The sequence below is a fragment of the Budorcas taxicolor genome, chromosome 7 (assembly GCF_023091745.1).
Source record: "Budorcas taxicolor isolate Tak-1 chromosome 7, Takin1.1, whole genome shotgun sequence".
Taxonomy (NCBI): domain Eukaryota; kingdom Metazoa; phylum Chordata; class Mammalia; order Artiodactyla; family Bovidae; genus Budorcas; species Budorcas taxicolor.
Genome location: NC_068916.1, coordinates 14,561,149 through 14,573,977, shown reverse-complemented (window position 1 = coordinate 14,573,977; position 12,829 = coordinate 14,561,149). Strand labels below are relative to the sequence as shown.

The 12,829-nt window shown below is 51.7% G+C and overlaps 1 protein-coding gene across 1 annotated transcript in view; it reads left to right on the top strand.

Moving 5' to 3' along the window:
• Positions 1-888: 888 nt before the first annotated feature.
• OLFM2 (olfactomedin 2) overlaps positions 889-12,829 on the top strand; it is a 55,185-nt gene continuing 43,244 nt past the window's right edge. Inside the window, exon 1 of the mRNA XM_052643935.1 lies at positions 889-1,023. Within this exon, the coding sequence (XP_052499895.1) occupies positions 889-1,023 (135 nt within the window). The remainder of the gene's footprint in view (positions 1,024-12,829) is intronic.

Genomic DNA, 12,829 nt, shown 5'->3' with positions numbered 1-12,829 from the left:
GAGTCATTTGGGGGGCGGGTCCTCCTACTGCAAAAGTGACCCCATTCCCGCACCTTCATCCGAGTAATCACATCTATTGGTCTCGGACGCGCCACTCTAGGCTTCCCTCGTCCGAAAACGACCAAGTGGTCTCCAGAATGGTCCTGGTACCGGGGTGCCCCTTCCCCAAGGAAAAGGAGGCCCTTGGCCTTCCCATTCAAGGGAGCGCGCCAGGGTGCACCCACCCCATGCCTGGTCTCCCAGTTTTTAGGGAGCCGGCGTCGGTGTCCTAGCAGTAGGTGGATAGGGACTTGTGACTTCGGCCGCCCCTCCCCCGCCCCCTGCCAGCTTTGGATGGTCGGGGTGGGGCGGGTGCCCATTTAGACGCTGGCCAAGCACCCGGGGGTCTAAGAGAGGGGCTGTGCGTGGAGAGTGGCCCGGGAATACCTCACCGGGGTTGGGGGTGTTGGGGGGTAGCTGGGGGCGGGGACACCAATGGGGGCGGGGCCGGGATGCCGCGGCGGTGGGGGTGGGGCAGGTGGGGGAGGCCGCCGGAGGGGGGCCCCTCGCGGGATGGGTGGGTCCCGCGCAGAGCGGGGTGGCCAGGCCCGGGGGGGTGTAGTCCGGCGCCCCCCGCCCCCTGCCGGGCTCCGGGCCGGAGCCGTGACGTCACGGCGGCTGGAAGTGCCCGGCGCGGAGGCGCGGGAGGGGGTGCGGGGGGGGCCGAGGCGGCGCTTTATAAGCGGAGCCCCGCCGGGCGCGCAGAGCCGCAGCCCGCGTCCCGGAGCCCCCCGGCCGGCCTGGCCCCGGCCCGGCCCCCAGCTCGCGCTCGCGTCCCCTGGGGCGACTGGGCGGCGAGGGACGGAGCGCCAGGCGGCGGGCGGCCGCGGGGCATGAGGCGGGGGCGCGATGTCGGTACCGCTGCTGAAGATCGGGGCCGTGCTCAGCACCATGGCCATGGTCACTAACTGGATGTCGCAGACGCTGCCCTCGCTCGTGGGGCTCAACGGCACCGTGTCCCGCGCGGGCGCCTCCGAGAAAATCGTGAGTGGCCGCCGCGCAGGGGGCGCTCCCGAGGGGGGGCGTGGTGCCCGAGCCGCCGCCGCAGCCCCCGGGGGCCCCCGCCCCCCTGCTTTCCCCGCGCGCCCGGTCCCAGGGGCGCCCTCCCTGGGCTGGGGGCTGGACGCCGAGGCGGAGGCGCCCTGGGACCCCCGACCACCTCCGCGGCGCCTTTATTATTGTTATGATTGTTTCTTAGGCTTAATGTGCAGTGTCCGAGTGGCAACAAGGTACTAGGCTCGCTCCGGCCCCGGGGCGCAGGCAGCAAGGGCTGCGGAATTGAGCCTGGTCCGGGCTGAACGGGGCGAAGAGGGAGGGTAGATTCGGGGGTCTGGGAGGAACCCAGCCTCTGAATGGGGAAATCTCGGGTCTCAGAGCGTCTCCACTGTCACAGTCTCTGCCTGCTTGTGTCTTGATGTCTCTGAGTAGTCCCGTATGCCTATCGGTCTGTCTGTCTCTCTCCCTCTCTTCTAGCTTTGTCTCTCTCTGTGGGTTTCCCTGTCTGTCTCGCTCTGTCTTCTTGATTTCTTTTTCCTCCGGTTTGTTTCTCTGTTTCCCCTCTCTGTGAGTCTCTGTCGAGCTGTCTCTGACTTAGTGTTTCTTTTTTTCTGTCTCTCCTTTCCTCTCCCCTGTGCAACCCCGCCCCACCCCCCAGCATCTCCCTTCTAATTACCTGTCTCACCATGTGCTGAAACCCTAGGAGGCAGATGGGGTCTCAGACTCCGCGGGAGGGGTTGCAGAGAGCAGGGCCTGGGGCTCTGTGCTGCCCCCAGAAACTCCAGGTTTGCTGCCTTCCCCATACCATCCTATCCTCTTCTATCACCTTCCCAAGCTTCCCAAGTCATGGAATTTGGCTGGGGGTGAGGGGGCACAATGAGAGAGGGCAGGATGTGTGTGTGTCGGGGCGGGGGGTGGGGGTGCTCCTTCAGGGTTAATGATGGTGGTCTTGGTGTCCTGGGGAGACATGCTCCTGGACAAATTTCCCTCAGGCTCCTCTAGGTATGCCCCATACCCCTCATCCCTTCCCCTTTTCAGTCTGCTTTTGGGACTCCTCCCATTATCTGGATCTGGAATTCATGGGGTCTCCCTCTCCTGCTTGACGGTCCCCCAGCTTCATCAGCTCCCCTCTTGAGCCTCCAGTGGCCACCACCCTGAAAGGAAAGAGGTCTTTGCTCCCAAGGGTTGTGGGCAAGTAGAGGCAGGGGTGCTGTGTCCTGTGCTCAGGCTTCATCAGCCCCTGGAAGGAATTGTCACTGGGTTTGGCCCAGGTGAGGGCTTTCACTCTGAATTCTCAGAATTGAAGTCAGTGTGTGAAACAATGTCTTTCTGTGTGTCAGTCACATCAAGCAATGTCCTGGTGTATCTGTCTATGTGTGGGTTTTGGTGTGTGTATGGGGGCGTGTGTGAGTGGAGGTTTTGAGAAAGTTCATGTGCTTTGCTGGCATGAGGGCATAGATGTGTCGGCCTGTATGTAAGGGTGCATTCCAGACTGAGTGGGTGTGTCCCTGGGTACTCACTGTGTCTGGGTGTGGATGTGTCTAAGTGTGTATCTGCAGTTGTATGTCCCTGACTGTGGGTTTGCATGTATGTAATTGCATGTGTGCATATATCTGTCTACATGACTCTGAGACAGACTTCTTACTGTTGCCTTTTGGGGGCGGGGAGAGATGGCGTCTCATTGAAATCAGAAGCCAGATTATTCCACTCCCTTACCATCTAAAAAGTGTGAGTCAGTGTAAATGTGTGCTCGTATCATGTACAGCATATGGGTAATGTTTGGGGAATGTGTACATAAGTGTGTAACATCATGTCTGAATTATGACTTTGTGTGTGTAAATATGTCTTTGCAGATATGTTCGTGTGCATATAAATGTGGACGTGTCTGTCTTTAGAAGTGCATGCATATATGTTCAAGTGTTTATCTATGAGTGGTGTGTGTGCCTAGTTTTATGTGTGGGAGGATTCCTGTGTGTGTCAATTTTTCTGTAAGTGTGAGGGGGTGTGTGGTCTGACGTGGTCTCCACTCCAGCCTATCTGTAGCTGACAGGACCTTGATCCAATGCTTCCATGAAGTTACCTACTAAAAGCTGGTAGTTCTCCCATCCTTGATCCCCATCCCCATCCCTCAGTCTCACTCAGCCTTGCTAGAAGAGCTCTATGGGGTGAGATGCCAGAGAACTCAGGGTAGCACCTAGAAGGAGACTGTGACATGAGGGTGCTCTAGAAAGGGTCTTGAGAATCTGTAGACATAGGTTGAAATGCAGACTTTCCCCCAACTTGCTCTATGACTTGCACTCCGGGCCAGCAACATGACCACTGTAGGCAGAAGTTTCCTCATCTATAAAATGGGAATGATGATTTCTACCTCACAGAACTGTTGTGGGTAAGAGGGCTGTCATCCAGGTCCTCATCCATTCATCCTTTCATCTATCTATCCATCCAACTATCTTTATACTCATTGTTTCATCTACCCAAACATCTATCCACTCACCTCTCCATCCATTCATTCATCCAGTCAACCATCCTCCCACCCATTCATCTCTTCATCCTTCCACTTGTTTCTCCATCCACCTCTCCATCCATCTATCTTTCCATTCACCTATTATTCATTATCTGTCTCTTAATCAGTTCTTCCATGCATCCATCCTTCCATCCATCCATCTCTCTATCCATCCAACTCTTTTGTTTATTCAGTAAAATTGTTGAGTACTTTCTTTATGTCAAGTGTGTGTATGCCTGAAAATCCCAGTTCAGTGCCTGACACAGGAGATGCTCAGCAGCAGGACTCTGAGTCAGAGGAATCTGGGTTTGAATTCTGGTCCTCCAAGTTACCAGTCTTATGACCTTGGGGAAAATTATTTAATCTCTCTAAGCTCCAATATCCTCATTCGTCAAGGAGGGTCCCCACTAAACCACAGGATCCATGAGGACATCTGTGTTTTACTCATTATTGAAACCTAAGACCTGATGTATAGTGAGCCTTCAATAAGTATTTGTCAAGTGGCTGAATCAACAATTGCATCTTCATAAGGATTCCACCTTCAAATAAAAACAAATGGCTAGGTTCAGTAAGGAGAGGCTTCTCTGTTTGCCATTACAGCCAAGCACATAATAGACGTGGAATAAATATTTGTCAAGTGTCTAAATCAGTAATCCACTTTCATAAGGATTGAGGAACAAATGGAAGGCGCAGAGTAGGTGTTTAATAGGGAAGAGTTGTGGGAAGGTACATAGTAGCAACATGGTTAAGCTGAGGGGTTCAGGAACCCGGGTAGTGAGAATTCCCGGTCCCGAAGCAGGCCCTTTAAAATGGGTCTCTTTGAGGATGGAATGAGCCCGGATCCTCTGGCCATTCTTCACCTCCCTGATCTGATCCAGAGAAACAGCTTAGCATTCTAAGAGATACTGAAAGATGCTGTTACAAACTGTCCCTGGAAGAGAGGGGGAGGGGGAACTGCCTCTGCTACTACCTTTGGCCAACTCCCAGCCATAAACCATCCCTGTGGGATGGGAGCCTTCAGCGGAATGGTGTCTCACCTGGGGGTCATAAATTCAGAGCCAGACTGAGCATTGTCAGCCCCATTGCCAGCGGCTGCCATCATTACAGGGCCTGAAGTGAGTTACCTGCATCTTATATGTTATGCCCTTGTCCATCCCCTCCTGCTTGAGGGATGGAGGGAAGGAAGGAGAGATGAAGGAGGAATATTCTGTTAGGGGAGAACCATTTTCCTCCTGGGAGAAACAAGGACCGTCTGGCAGCTATCAGCAAGAGGCTTTTTGAGGACTTCCCAGTAAGAACCAAAGTTCGGAATCCTTTTCTCGATGGTTTTGAGTGGGGAAAGGACCCTAATACGCAGTCAGTTGGGGCAAGGAAGGACTGTAGCAAATGGCCTCACAACTCAGTGATTTAACACTGCACTGGTTTATTTTGTGCTTGCACTATGCATCCGTGTTGGCTGGTGAGCTCTGTCGGTGGTAGTCAGGGACCTGGAATGAAGGAGGCTCTATGGTGACATGATCGCTGAAACAGGGAGAGCAAGGCACAGCATAGCCCCACTCACTGCCTCCTAAAGCTTTCCCCTGGAAACCCCATGTTACTTCTGCTCACATTTCATTGGCCAGCACAAGTCACATGGCATGCTTAACCCCAAAGAGGGTGAGACAGGGGGCCCTACTATGACCTGGAACAGAGAGACGTGGCCAAATATTTATGAACAACCCTAAACCTGGCTGTATACTACTGATCCCTCCTCCTCTTATTCTATAACAAGAATTCTCTTGGAGATTCTCTCCATTCATTAATTCATTCAACGAATATTTATTGAGCACCTATTATGTGCCAGGCACTCTTCCAAGTGGCAAGGATATGACCATGAACAAAACAGACAGATATCTTGTCCTGGGGGAACTGACATTCTAGGGCAGGAAGGGGGACAAATAGATAAGTGCACAGATAAATCGATAATATATACATGGTGATACAGGGCTTCCCCCGTAATCAGTGGTAAAGAATCTGCCTGCAATGCAGGAGATGCAGGGTTCAATCCCTGGGTTGGGAAGATCTCCTGGAGGAGGGCATGGCAACCATATTCTTGCCTGGAGAACATCATGGAGAGAAGAGCCTGGTGGGCTACAGTCTGTGGGGTCAAAAAGAGTTGGACACAACTAAAACGACTGAGCTCACACCACCACCACCCCCCCCCGCCCCCACACACACACAGAGTGATAAATGTGCTGTGAAGAACCATAGAGCAGTATAAGGGGAGTGGAGAGTCTTGGGGAGAGTATTTTAGATTGAGTAGATGTCTCTTAGGAGGTGACATTTGAACAGAGATCTGAAGGAAGTAAGTGGAGGTAACAGCAAATGCAAAGGCCCTGAGGTGGGAATATGTCAGAAGTTTTGGAGCGACGGTGAGGAAACCAGTGTGGCTGAAGCGGAGTGAGTGAAGGGGAAAGCAAGAAGAAATGAGGGTAGGGAGGTGGTGGGAGCCACCTCATGTTTGTGGGAGAGAGACTTGCAAGGATTTTATATTTAACTTGCAACTTATTGCACATTATCTGTCCTCCTTTCATGCTTTCCTTTTCCGCATTTCACTTAAAAAAAAAAAACTATTTATTTAATTTTGGCTGTGCCTGGGTCTCCATTGCTGCACTTGGGCTTTCTCTAGTTGCAGCAAGAGGGGGCTGCTGTTTGTTGCAGTGCTCGGAATTCTTATTGTGGTGGTTTCTCTTGTTGTGGTGCACGGGCTCAAGGCACACAGGCTTCAGTAGTTGCAGCACAGAGGCTTCGTTGCTCCACTGCATGTGGGATCTTCCTGGACCAGGGATCGAACCCTTGTCCCCTGAATTGGCAGGCAGATTCTTAACCACTAGACCACCTGGGAAGCCCTCAGCATTGCGCTTTTAACCTTCTGTTGCTCACAGTGTAGTTGATTTATTTATTTTGTTGTCTGATCCTCCCCCTTGAAACGCTAGCTCCCTGAGGGCAGAGATTTTTTTTTAATCCATTTTGGTTGACTGTTGTAGCCCCTGTGCCTTAGCACTGGGGCTGGCACACAGTTGGTGTTCAAGGAACAGTTTTTAAATGAATAAATGAGATGCCAGGGGGATGCTGAGCATAGAGGGATGGTGACTTAGGTGTTCACAGTTTTTCTCTGGCCCCTGTAGGATGGATGGACTGTGGGAGGTAAGGGCAGGAGCCCTGTGGGGAAGAGGCCGCAGCCCTGGTCCAGGTGAGTGATGACGGGGACTGGACCAGGGCAGGAACCAAGGAGGTGAAGTATTGTGGATTTCACCCACACCTGCCTGTTCACTTGCTCCTAATTGTGGACTACGGCTTCTGTTCAAACACCTCAATATGTCAGGAAATATTTGAGTACCTGTTTTGTACTGGGAAGGGTCCTGGACTGTGGAATGTAGAGATGAATAAAGCCCTGACTTCAATCAGATCACTGTCTCATCCACAGTACTTGTGACACGTCATGGTATGCCTGGAGACAGGGATATTTCTAGAGTGTTGCGGGGACACAGGAGAGGGGCATTGAAATCAGCCGGGGTGTGATGGAGCTTTCCTGGAGGTGGTAATGTCCAACTGAGTCTTAAAGTGGAGAAGGAATTGGCCAGGTGAAAGCAGAGCAGGGGGGCTCCAGGCAGGAGGAACAGCAGGGACAAAGGCTCGGAGGTGAGGAGCATCCTGTTGAGGACAGAGAGATGCAAGCAATTCAGAAAAACTGAACACCTGAGTCACCATCCCTCTTGTGCTCAGCACCCTCCCTGGCATCCCATTTATTCACTTAACAGCTATTTATTAAACACCAATATGTACCAGGATGGGAAGGGTGTGAAAGTGGCCTAAGTGGCCAGGGGGGACCATGTCATGATGGGATTTGCCCTGAGGTGCCTATACTTCATTCTTTAAAAATTTTATTTATGTATTTATTTTCATTTTTGGTTGCATGGGTCTTCCTTGCTGGTGAGGGCTTTTGCTAGTGGTGTTGAGTGGGGGCTACTCTATGTTGCCATGTGAGGGCTTCTCATTGTGAGGGCTCCTCTTGGGGACCACAGGCTCTAGGCTTATGGGCGTCAGCAGATGCAGCTTGTGGGCTCAGTAGTTGTGGCTTGTGGGCTTTAGAGGTAAAACTCAATTCTTGTGGTGCATAGGCTTAGTTGCTCCGTGGCACGTGGAATCCTCCCAGACCAGGGATCAAACCCATGTCCTCTGCATTGGCAGGCGGATTCTTACCCCGTGCACCACCAGGGAAGTCTGCCTTTACCTCGTTCTGAGTGTCAAAGAATGGGGGACCTGGAGGACTTCGGAGCAGGAATGCATTTTTCTAGAGGCCTAATTGTTAGCATAGCCTTCTAGACTAGGAGTGTGAAATTTGTCTCATTTAAAAATTTCCCCATCTCACTTGCACCAGATCTAAACTCCTTACTTGGCCCAATTCAGTAAACCTCAGTTTCTTCATCCATAAAATGGGGACAACAATATATATATATTGTTGGTGTTTAGCAGTGTGCCCGGCATATGGAAGGAGCCTGTGAAGGTTAGCGATTATAATCATCGCAAATCCATACCTGCCTGTGTTTCAGATCTAGGAAGGACCACTTTGCTATCCCATGCTTGTTCCTGCCTCTGGAACTTGTTCCCATCTTCTGGGAACATCCTTCCTCTAGCCAGCTCCTTCTCACCCCTCTGATTCAGGCTCAAACATTATCTCCTCAGAGAGAGCTCCCCTGGCCTCCCCAGCTAAAATGCCCCCACTTTATTATTTGAGCCTGTTCTGTTATTTTCCCAGTACTCATCCTGATCTGAAATCATGTTGGTAACTGTCTTCTACCAACAGAATAGTAAGCAAAAACTTTTGTCCCTCTTGTTTGTTACTGAAACTGTCTCATTTGGGGCAGTAGGTATTTCTTGAATGGTCTCAGTTCTGCCCCATGACACTACTGCCCCTTCTTTCTGCTGTGTGAAACTTCTGAGCCTTGATTGAGTATTTCTGTGACTATATGAGTTTGAGCAAACTCCAGGAGATAGTGAAGGACAGGGAAGCCTGACACTCTGGAGTCCATGGGGTTGTAAAGAGTCAGACATGACTTAGCAACTGAATAACAACAACTCAATCTTCTCTCGTGGCTCAGAAGTGCCTGTTTCTTTCTCTTTTCTATTTAATTAATTAATTAATTTGGCACTGTGGCTTGTAGGATCTTAGTTCTCCAATGGGGGATTGACCCCTCACCCTCAGCAGTGATTGTGCAGAGTCCTCACCACTGGACTGCTAGAGAATTCCTCAGAAACATTTGTTTCTTAAACCTTTTTTCCCTTTGTGTCTTTGTTTCTCAACTCTTCTCTGTTTGAATGGATGTCCAACAAACGGGCACGTTGCCAGCAGCCCACATAAAAGTTATGAAGTGATCTTGCAACCAGAAAGCAATCATCCCCGACTAGCGATCTCTGAGCTCTTCCGTGCCAAGTCCTGTGCTGGGGGCTGGGGATACAGCAGTGAACAGGAAAGACTTGGTCTCTTTCCTCACAAAGCTTCGTAGGGAGACAGTTAACCTGGAATTGTGCAAATAGCCATTTGCACACTTCTAGATTATTAAAAATTAGTGGGGGCTGTGAAGGAGAAGATGTGGAACTATGAGGACAGGAAGTTGGGAGGGACTAGTCACCTTCCCTGAGGAGGTGATGTTTGCCCTGAGACATGAAGGATGAGTAAGAGCTGGGTAAAGACGGAGCTGGTAACTTGGAGGGAGAGAGGCCAAGAGAACAGGGGATGTAAAGGTGTTGGGCTGGAATGGCAGGTGTTCTGTTTGATGATCTGGTGAGATAGGCAGGGACCAAGCCGTTGGGTGCTGCTGACTACCACCCGAGCTTGATGCAACACGTAGAAATGGCTTGAAATGCTGCTTTTGCCCATCCAATTGGCACCACTAACAGCACCATGGACAGCTACCAAGGGAGGGTAGCCTGAACCTTGGGGCTGTTTGAGTGCAGTTAAAACAGGCTTCCTTCTCTTCCAGAGGGAAGCTCTGGTTTTTGCCTCTTGGTGTCTGCATTCCCCCCAGCATCCTTCTCACCTCTGGCCCTGGGTGGCTAACGCCTCTTTGTGAACCTCCAGAGAGGAGCAGCCGCGAAGCTGGGCGAGGAAGAAAAGCAGCCTTCCGGGGGAGGTTCAGGCGCTTGGAGAGAGTTTGATGTGGGGTTGGGTGTCTTTGTGTGTGGGAGTGAAGAAGTTGCCACTGAGAGATCTGAGGGACCAGGCTGGTTCTCAGTCCTCTCTTGTCTCAGCCTTGATGCGTCTCTATTTTTAAACATTGTCTTTTAAGTCTCTCTCTGTGTCTCTCTCTCTGTCTCTCATATCTTTGTCTCATTAGCTACTTTATTCCTCTCTCTTTGTCTTCACTGTGTATCGCCATCACATAATAGAAAGTGAAAAAGTGAAAGTTGCTCAGTCGTGACCGACTCTTTGCAACCCCATGGACTGTACAGGCCATGGAATTCTCCAGGTCAGAATACTGGAGTGGATAGCCTATCCCTTCTCCAGGGGATCTTCCCAACCCAGGGATCGAACCCAGGTCTTCTGCATTGCAGGCAGATTCATCACATAATAGGCATTCAATAAATGGAGGCTTTTTCCCTTTGTTTATTATTTGTATTTATTTGGTTGCACTGAGTCTTAGTTGCAGCATGCAGGATCTTTTATTAATAGTTGCCAGCTGTGAACTCTTAGTTGCAGCGTGTGGGATCTAGTTCCCTGGCCAGCGATCGAGCCCAGGCCCCTTCGCATTGGGAGTGTGGAATAATAGCCACTAGGCCACCAGGGAAGTCCCCTCAAAAAGTGTGTGTTGAGTGGATATTGGTGGTTATCTGTTTGTCTGCCTGTGTCTCATGTCTGCCTCTCTTTGTCTCTGTCCCACTGTCTTCTCTCCATCTCTCTCTCGCCTCTCTCTGTCTGTGAGTCTCCTTCCTCCTTCCTCTGTGTCTCTGTCTGTATGTGTCTCTTTGGCTCTGTTCTGTCATCTCTGCCTCTTGATGTGTCTGTCACTATATCTCTTCCATGTCTATCTCCTGTGCCATGCCATGTGTGTGTGCTCAGTCGTGTCCCACTCTTTGCGGCCCCATGGACTCTAGCCCACCAGGCTCCTCTGTCCATGAAATTCTCCAGGCAAGAATACTGGAGTGGGTGGCCTTTCCTTTCTCCAGGGGATCTTCCCAACCCAGGGATTGAGCCCTCGTTTCTTGCATCTCCTGCATTGGCAGGTGGATTCTTCACTGCTGTGCCACGTGGGAAGCCACATCTGTCTCTCAGCCTCTGTCTATCTGTGTCTCTCTCTAGGATTCTGTTTCCATTATTGCCATAGTTGCTGTATCACAGTCCAGGACCCTGACAGGTGGTAGGGTTGAGGCTCAAATTCTCAGACCTGAGAGGGCTCCTGAGACAGGACAGAGCTGGAACCTGTGTTGGGCAGGATTCAGTGAATGGGATGGGATGGGCCAGGCCAGCATCAGCCCTTGAAGGCCCTAGAAGGACAAGCGGGGAGTGTCTGTACCCCTGGTGATGCTGGGGATGGGAGGCACACTTCAATGGGAGTCTGGGGTGAAGGGTGAGTGGGTGCCCAAGCTCTTGGCGAGCCTGAACCCTCCACCACCCTCCCCCACCCACTCTGCTGCCCAGGAGGGTGTCCCTCTAGGACCCAGCCACCAGGACCCAGCATTGGCTCCAAGATGGAACAGCTGTCTGGGCTACAGCTGCGGAAGCTCATTTTGAACAAGGAAGATGATTGCAGGAGTGATTGAGGGAGAGAGAGCGAAGGGGAGGGGAGCAAGGGCCAAAGAGGAATCAGGCTTGATGGTTGCCGCTGCTGCAGTGGGTAGTTTGCCTGAGAGATGGGGAGACCGGGCGAGGCGGGAAAAGGCAGAGGAAGGTCTGTTGGCCCAGCCGTGGTCCATCTGTCCCCACTTCTGGTCTTCCCTGGTGTGAAGTTTCTCCGCCCATCTCTGGCTGTCTCTCCCTCTTCCTGTATTCCAGAGCCTGGATTTCTTGACTCTGCCTGTGTCGCTTGGTCTCCCTATTGCTTGTTGCCGCCTCCTGCCCAGTATTTCAGTTCCCCATCTCTCCTTGCCTGCTGCTCCGCCTGGGTCTCTGTGTATCTCTGAGCCTCCTCCCCCAACCCCTCGGTGCTGCTGTCATCATCAGAAGCACGGATAAATCTCCAGCAGTCTTTTGGACTGCTCTTTCTTTTGTTGTCATTTCTGCGATGCTCAGGGGCTGCGGACAAATAGAGATGGCAAATTCCCAGGAAATGATGGGATCGTGTCCTTCCATAAAGGGGTATTTACAAAGATATCTCAATTAGGACTAATTAATTAAGCGAGCCACTTCCCCTGCCCTCTCCCCCACCCTGCGGTCCCGCAGCCTCCTGGGAGAGAACCAGCCAATGAGGTGACGGCAGTCTGGTGCTCAGATGGTGTCTCAATGTTTAATTTATAACAGCCTTCTCCCCGCTGCCCTATCCATCCATCCAGAAGAGCAAGGTGGCCTCGGGTGCATAGACTCAGGCAGAGGCTGGAGACCTGCTGGTCCCCCCAGAGCTGCACTGGGTCTTAGTTGCAGCATGTGAGATCTAGTTCCCTGACCAGGGATCAAACCCAAGGCCCCTGCATTGGGAGCGTGGAGTCTTAGCCACTGGACCACCAGGGAAGTCCCTGAGTGCCAAGTCTTGATGCCCTGTTTGCTCCTCTGTAGCTTCCTTCCCCCAGGACATAGCGCCAGGGTCCTCATTTCTTCCATTGCTCTAGTCCCACCAGGTCCCTTGGGATTACTTCTTACCTCTGCCTGTCCCTTCCCACTGCACACAGTTTGTTGAGGCAGCCCTCAGCATAGCGTCCACCAGCGATGCAGCCTTCAGTATAATGACAAAGACGATGATGCCCCCCTTAATGTGATGCCAGGGTAGCATTTGGGTGATAAACATACCTTGAAATGTGACTTCCGTTCTGCAGACAGGCGTTGGCTGGGGCATTTGGTGCAGTGAGAAGGAAGAGAAATGTGCTCATTCCAGTGAGCGCATTCTCTGGCTATTCTAGGAGACCAGGAATCCCCAGCCCTGCTGGCCGAAGCTGGCTCCATTAGCCCTTGTAAAGTGCCATGTGACCTCAGCAGGACACCAGGCTTATTAGTAAAGCATAAATTCTGCAGGAATATTTCAGGACTGACTGCCATGCTAATGAATTGGTTGAGGAGACCTAAGAGGGCAACTGACAGAACATATACAGATGTCAGTTCCT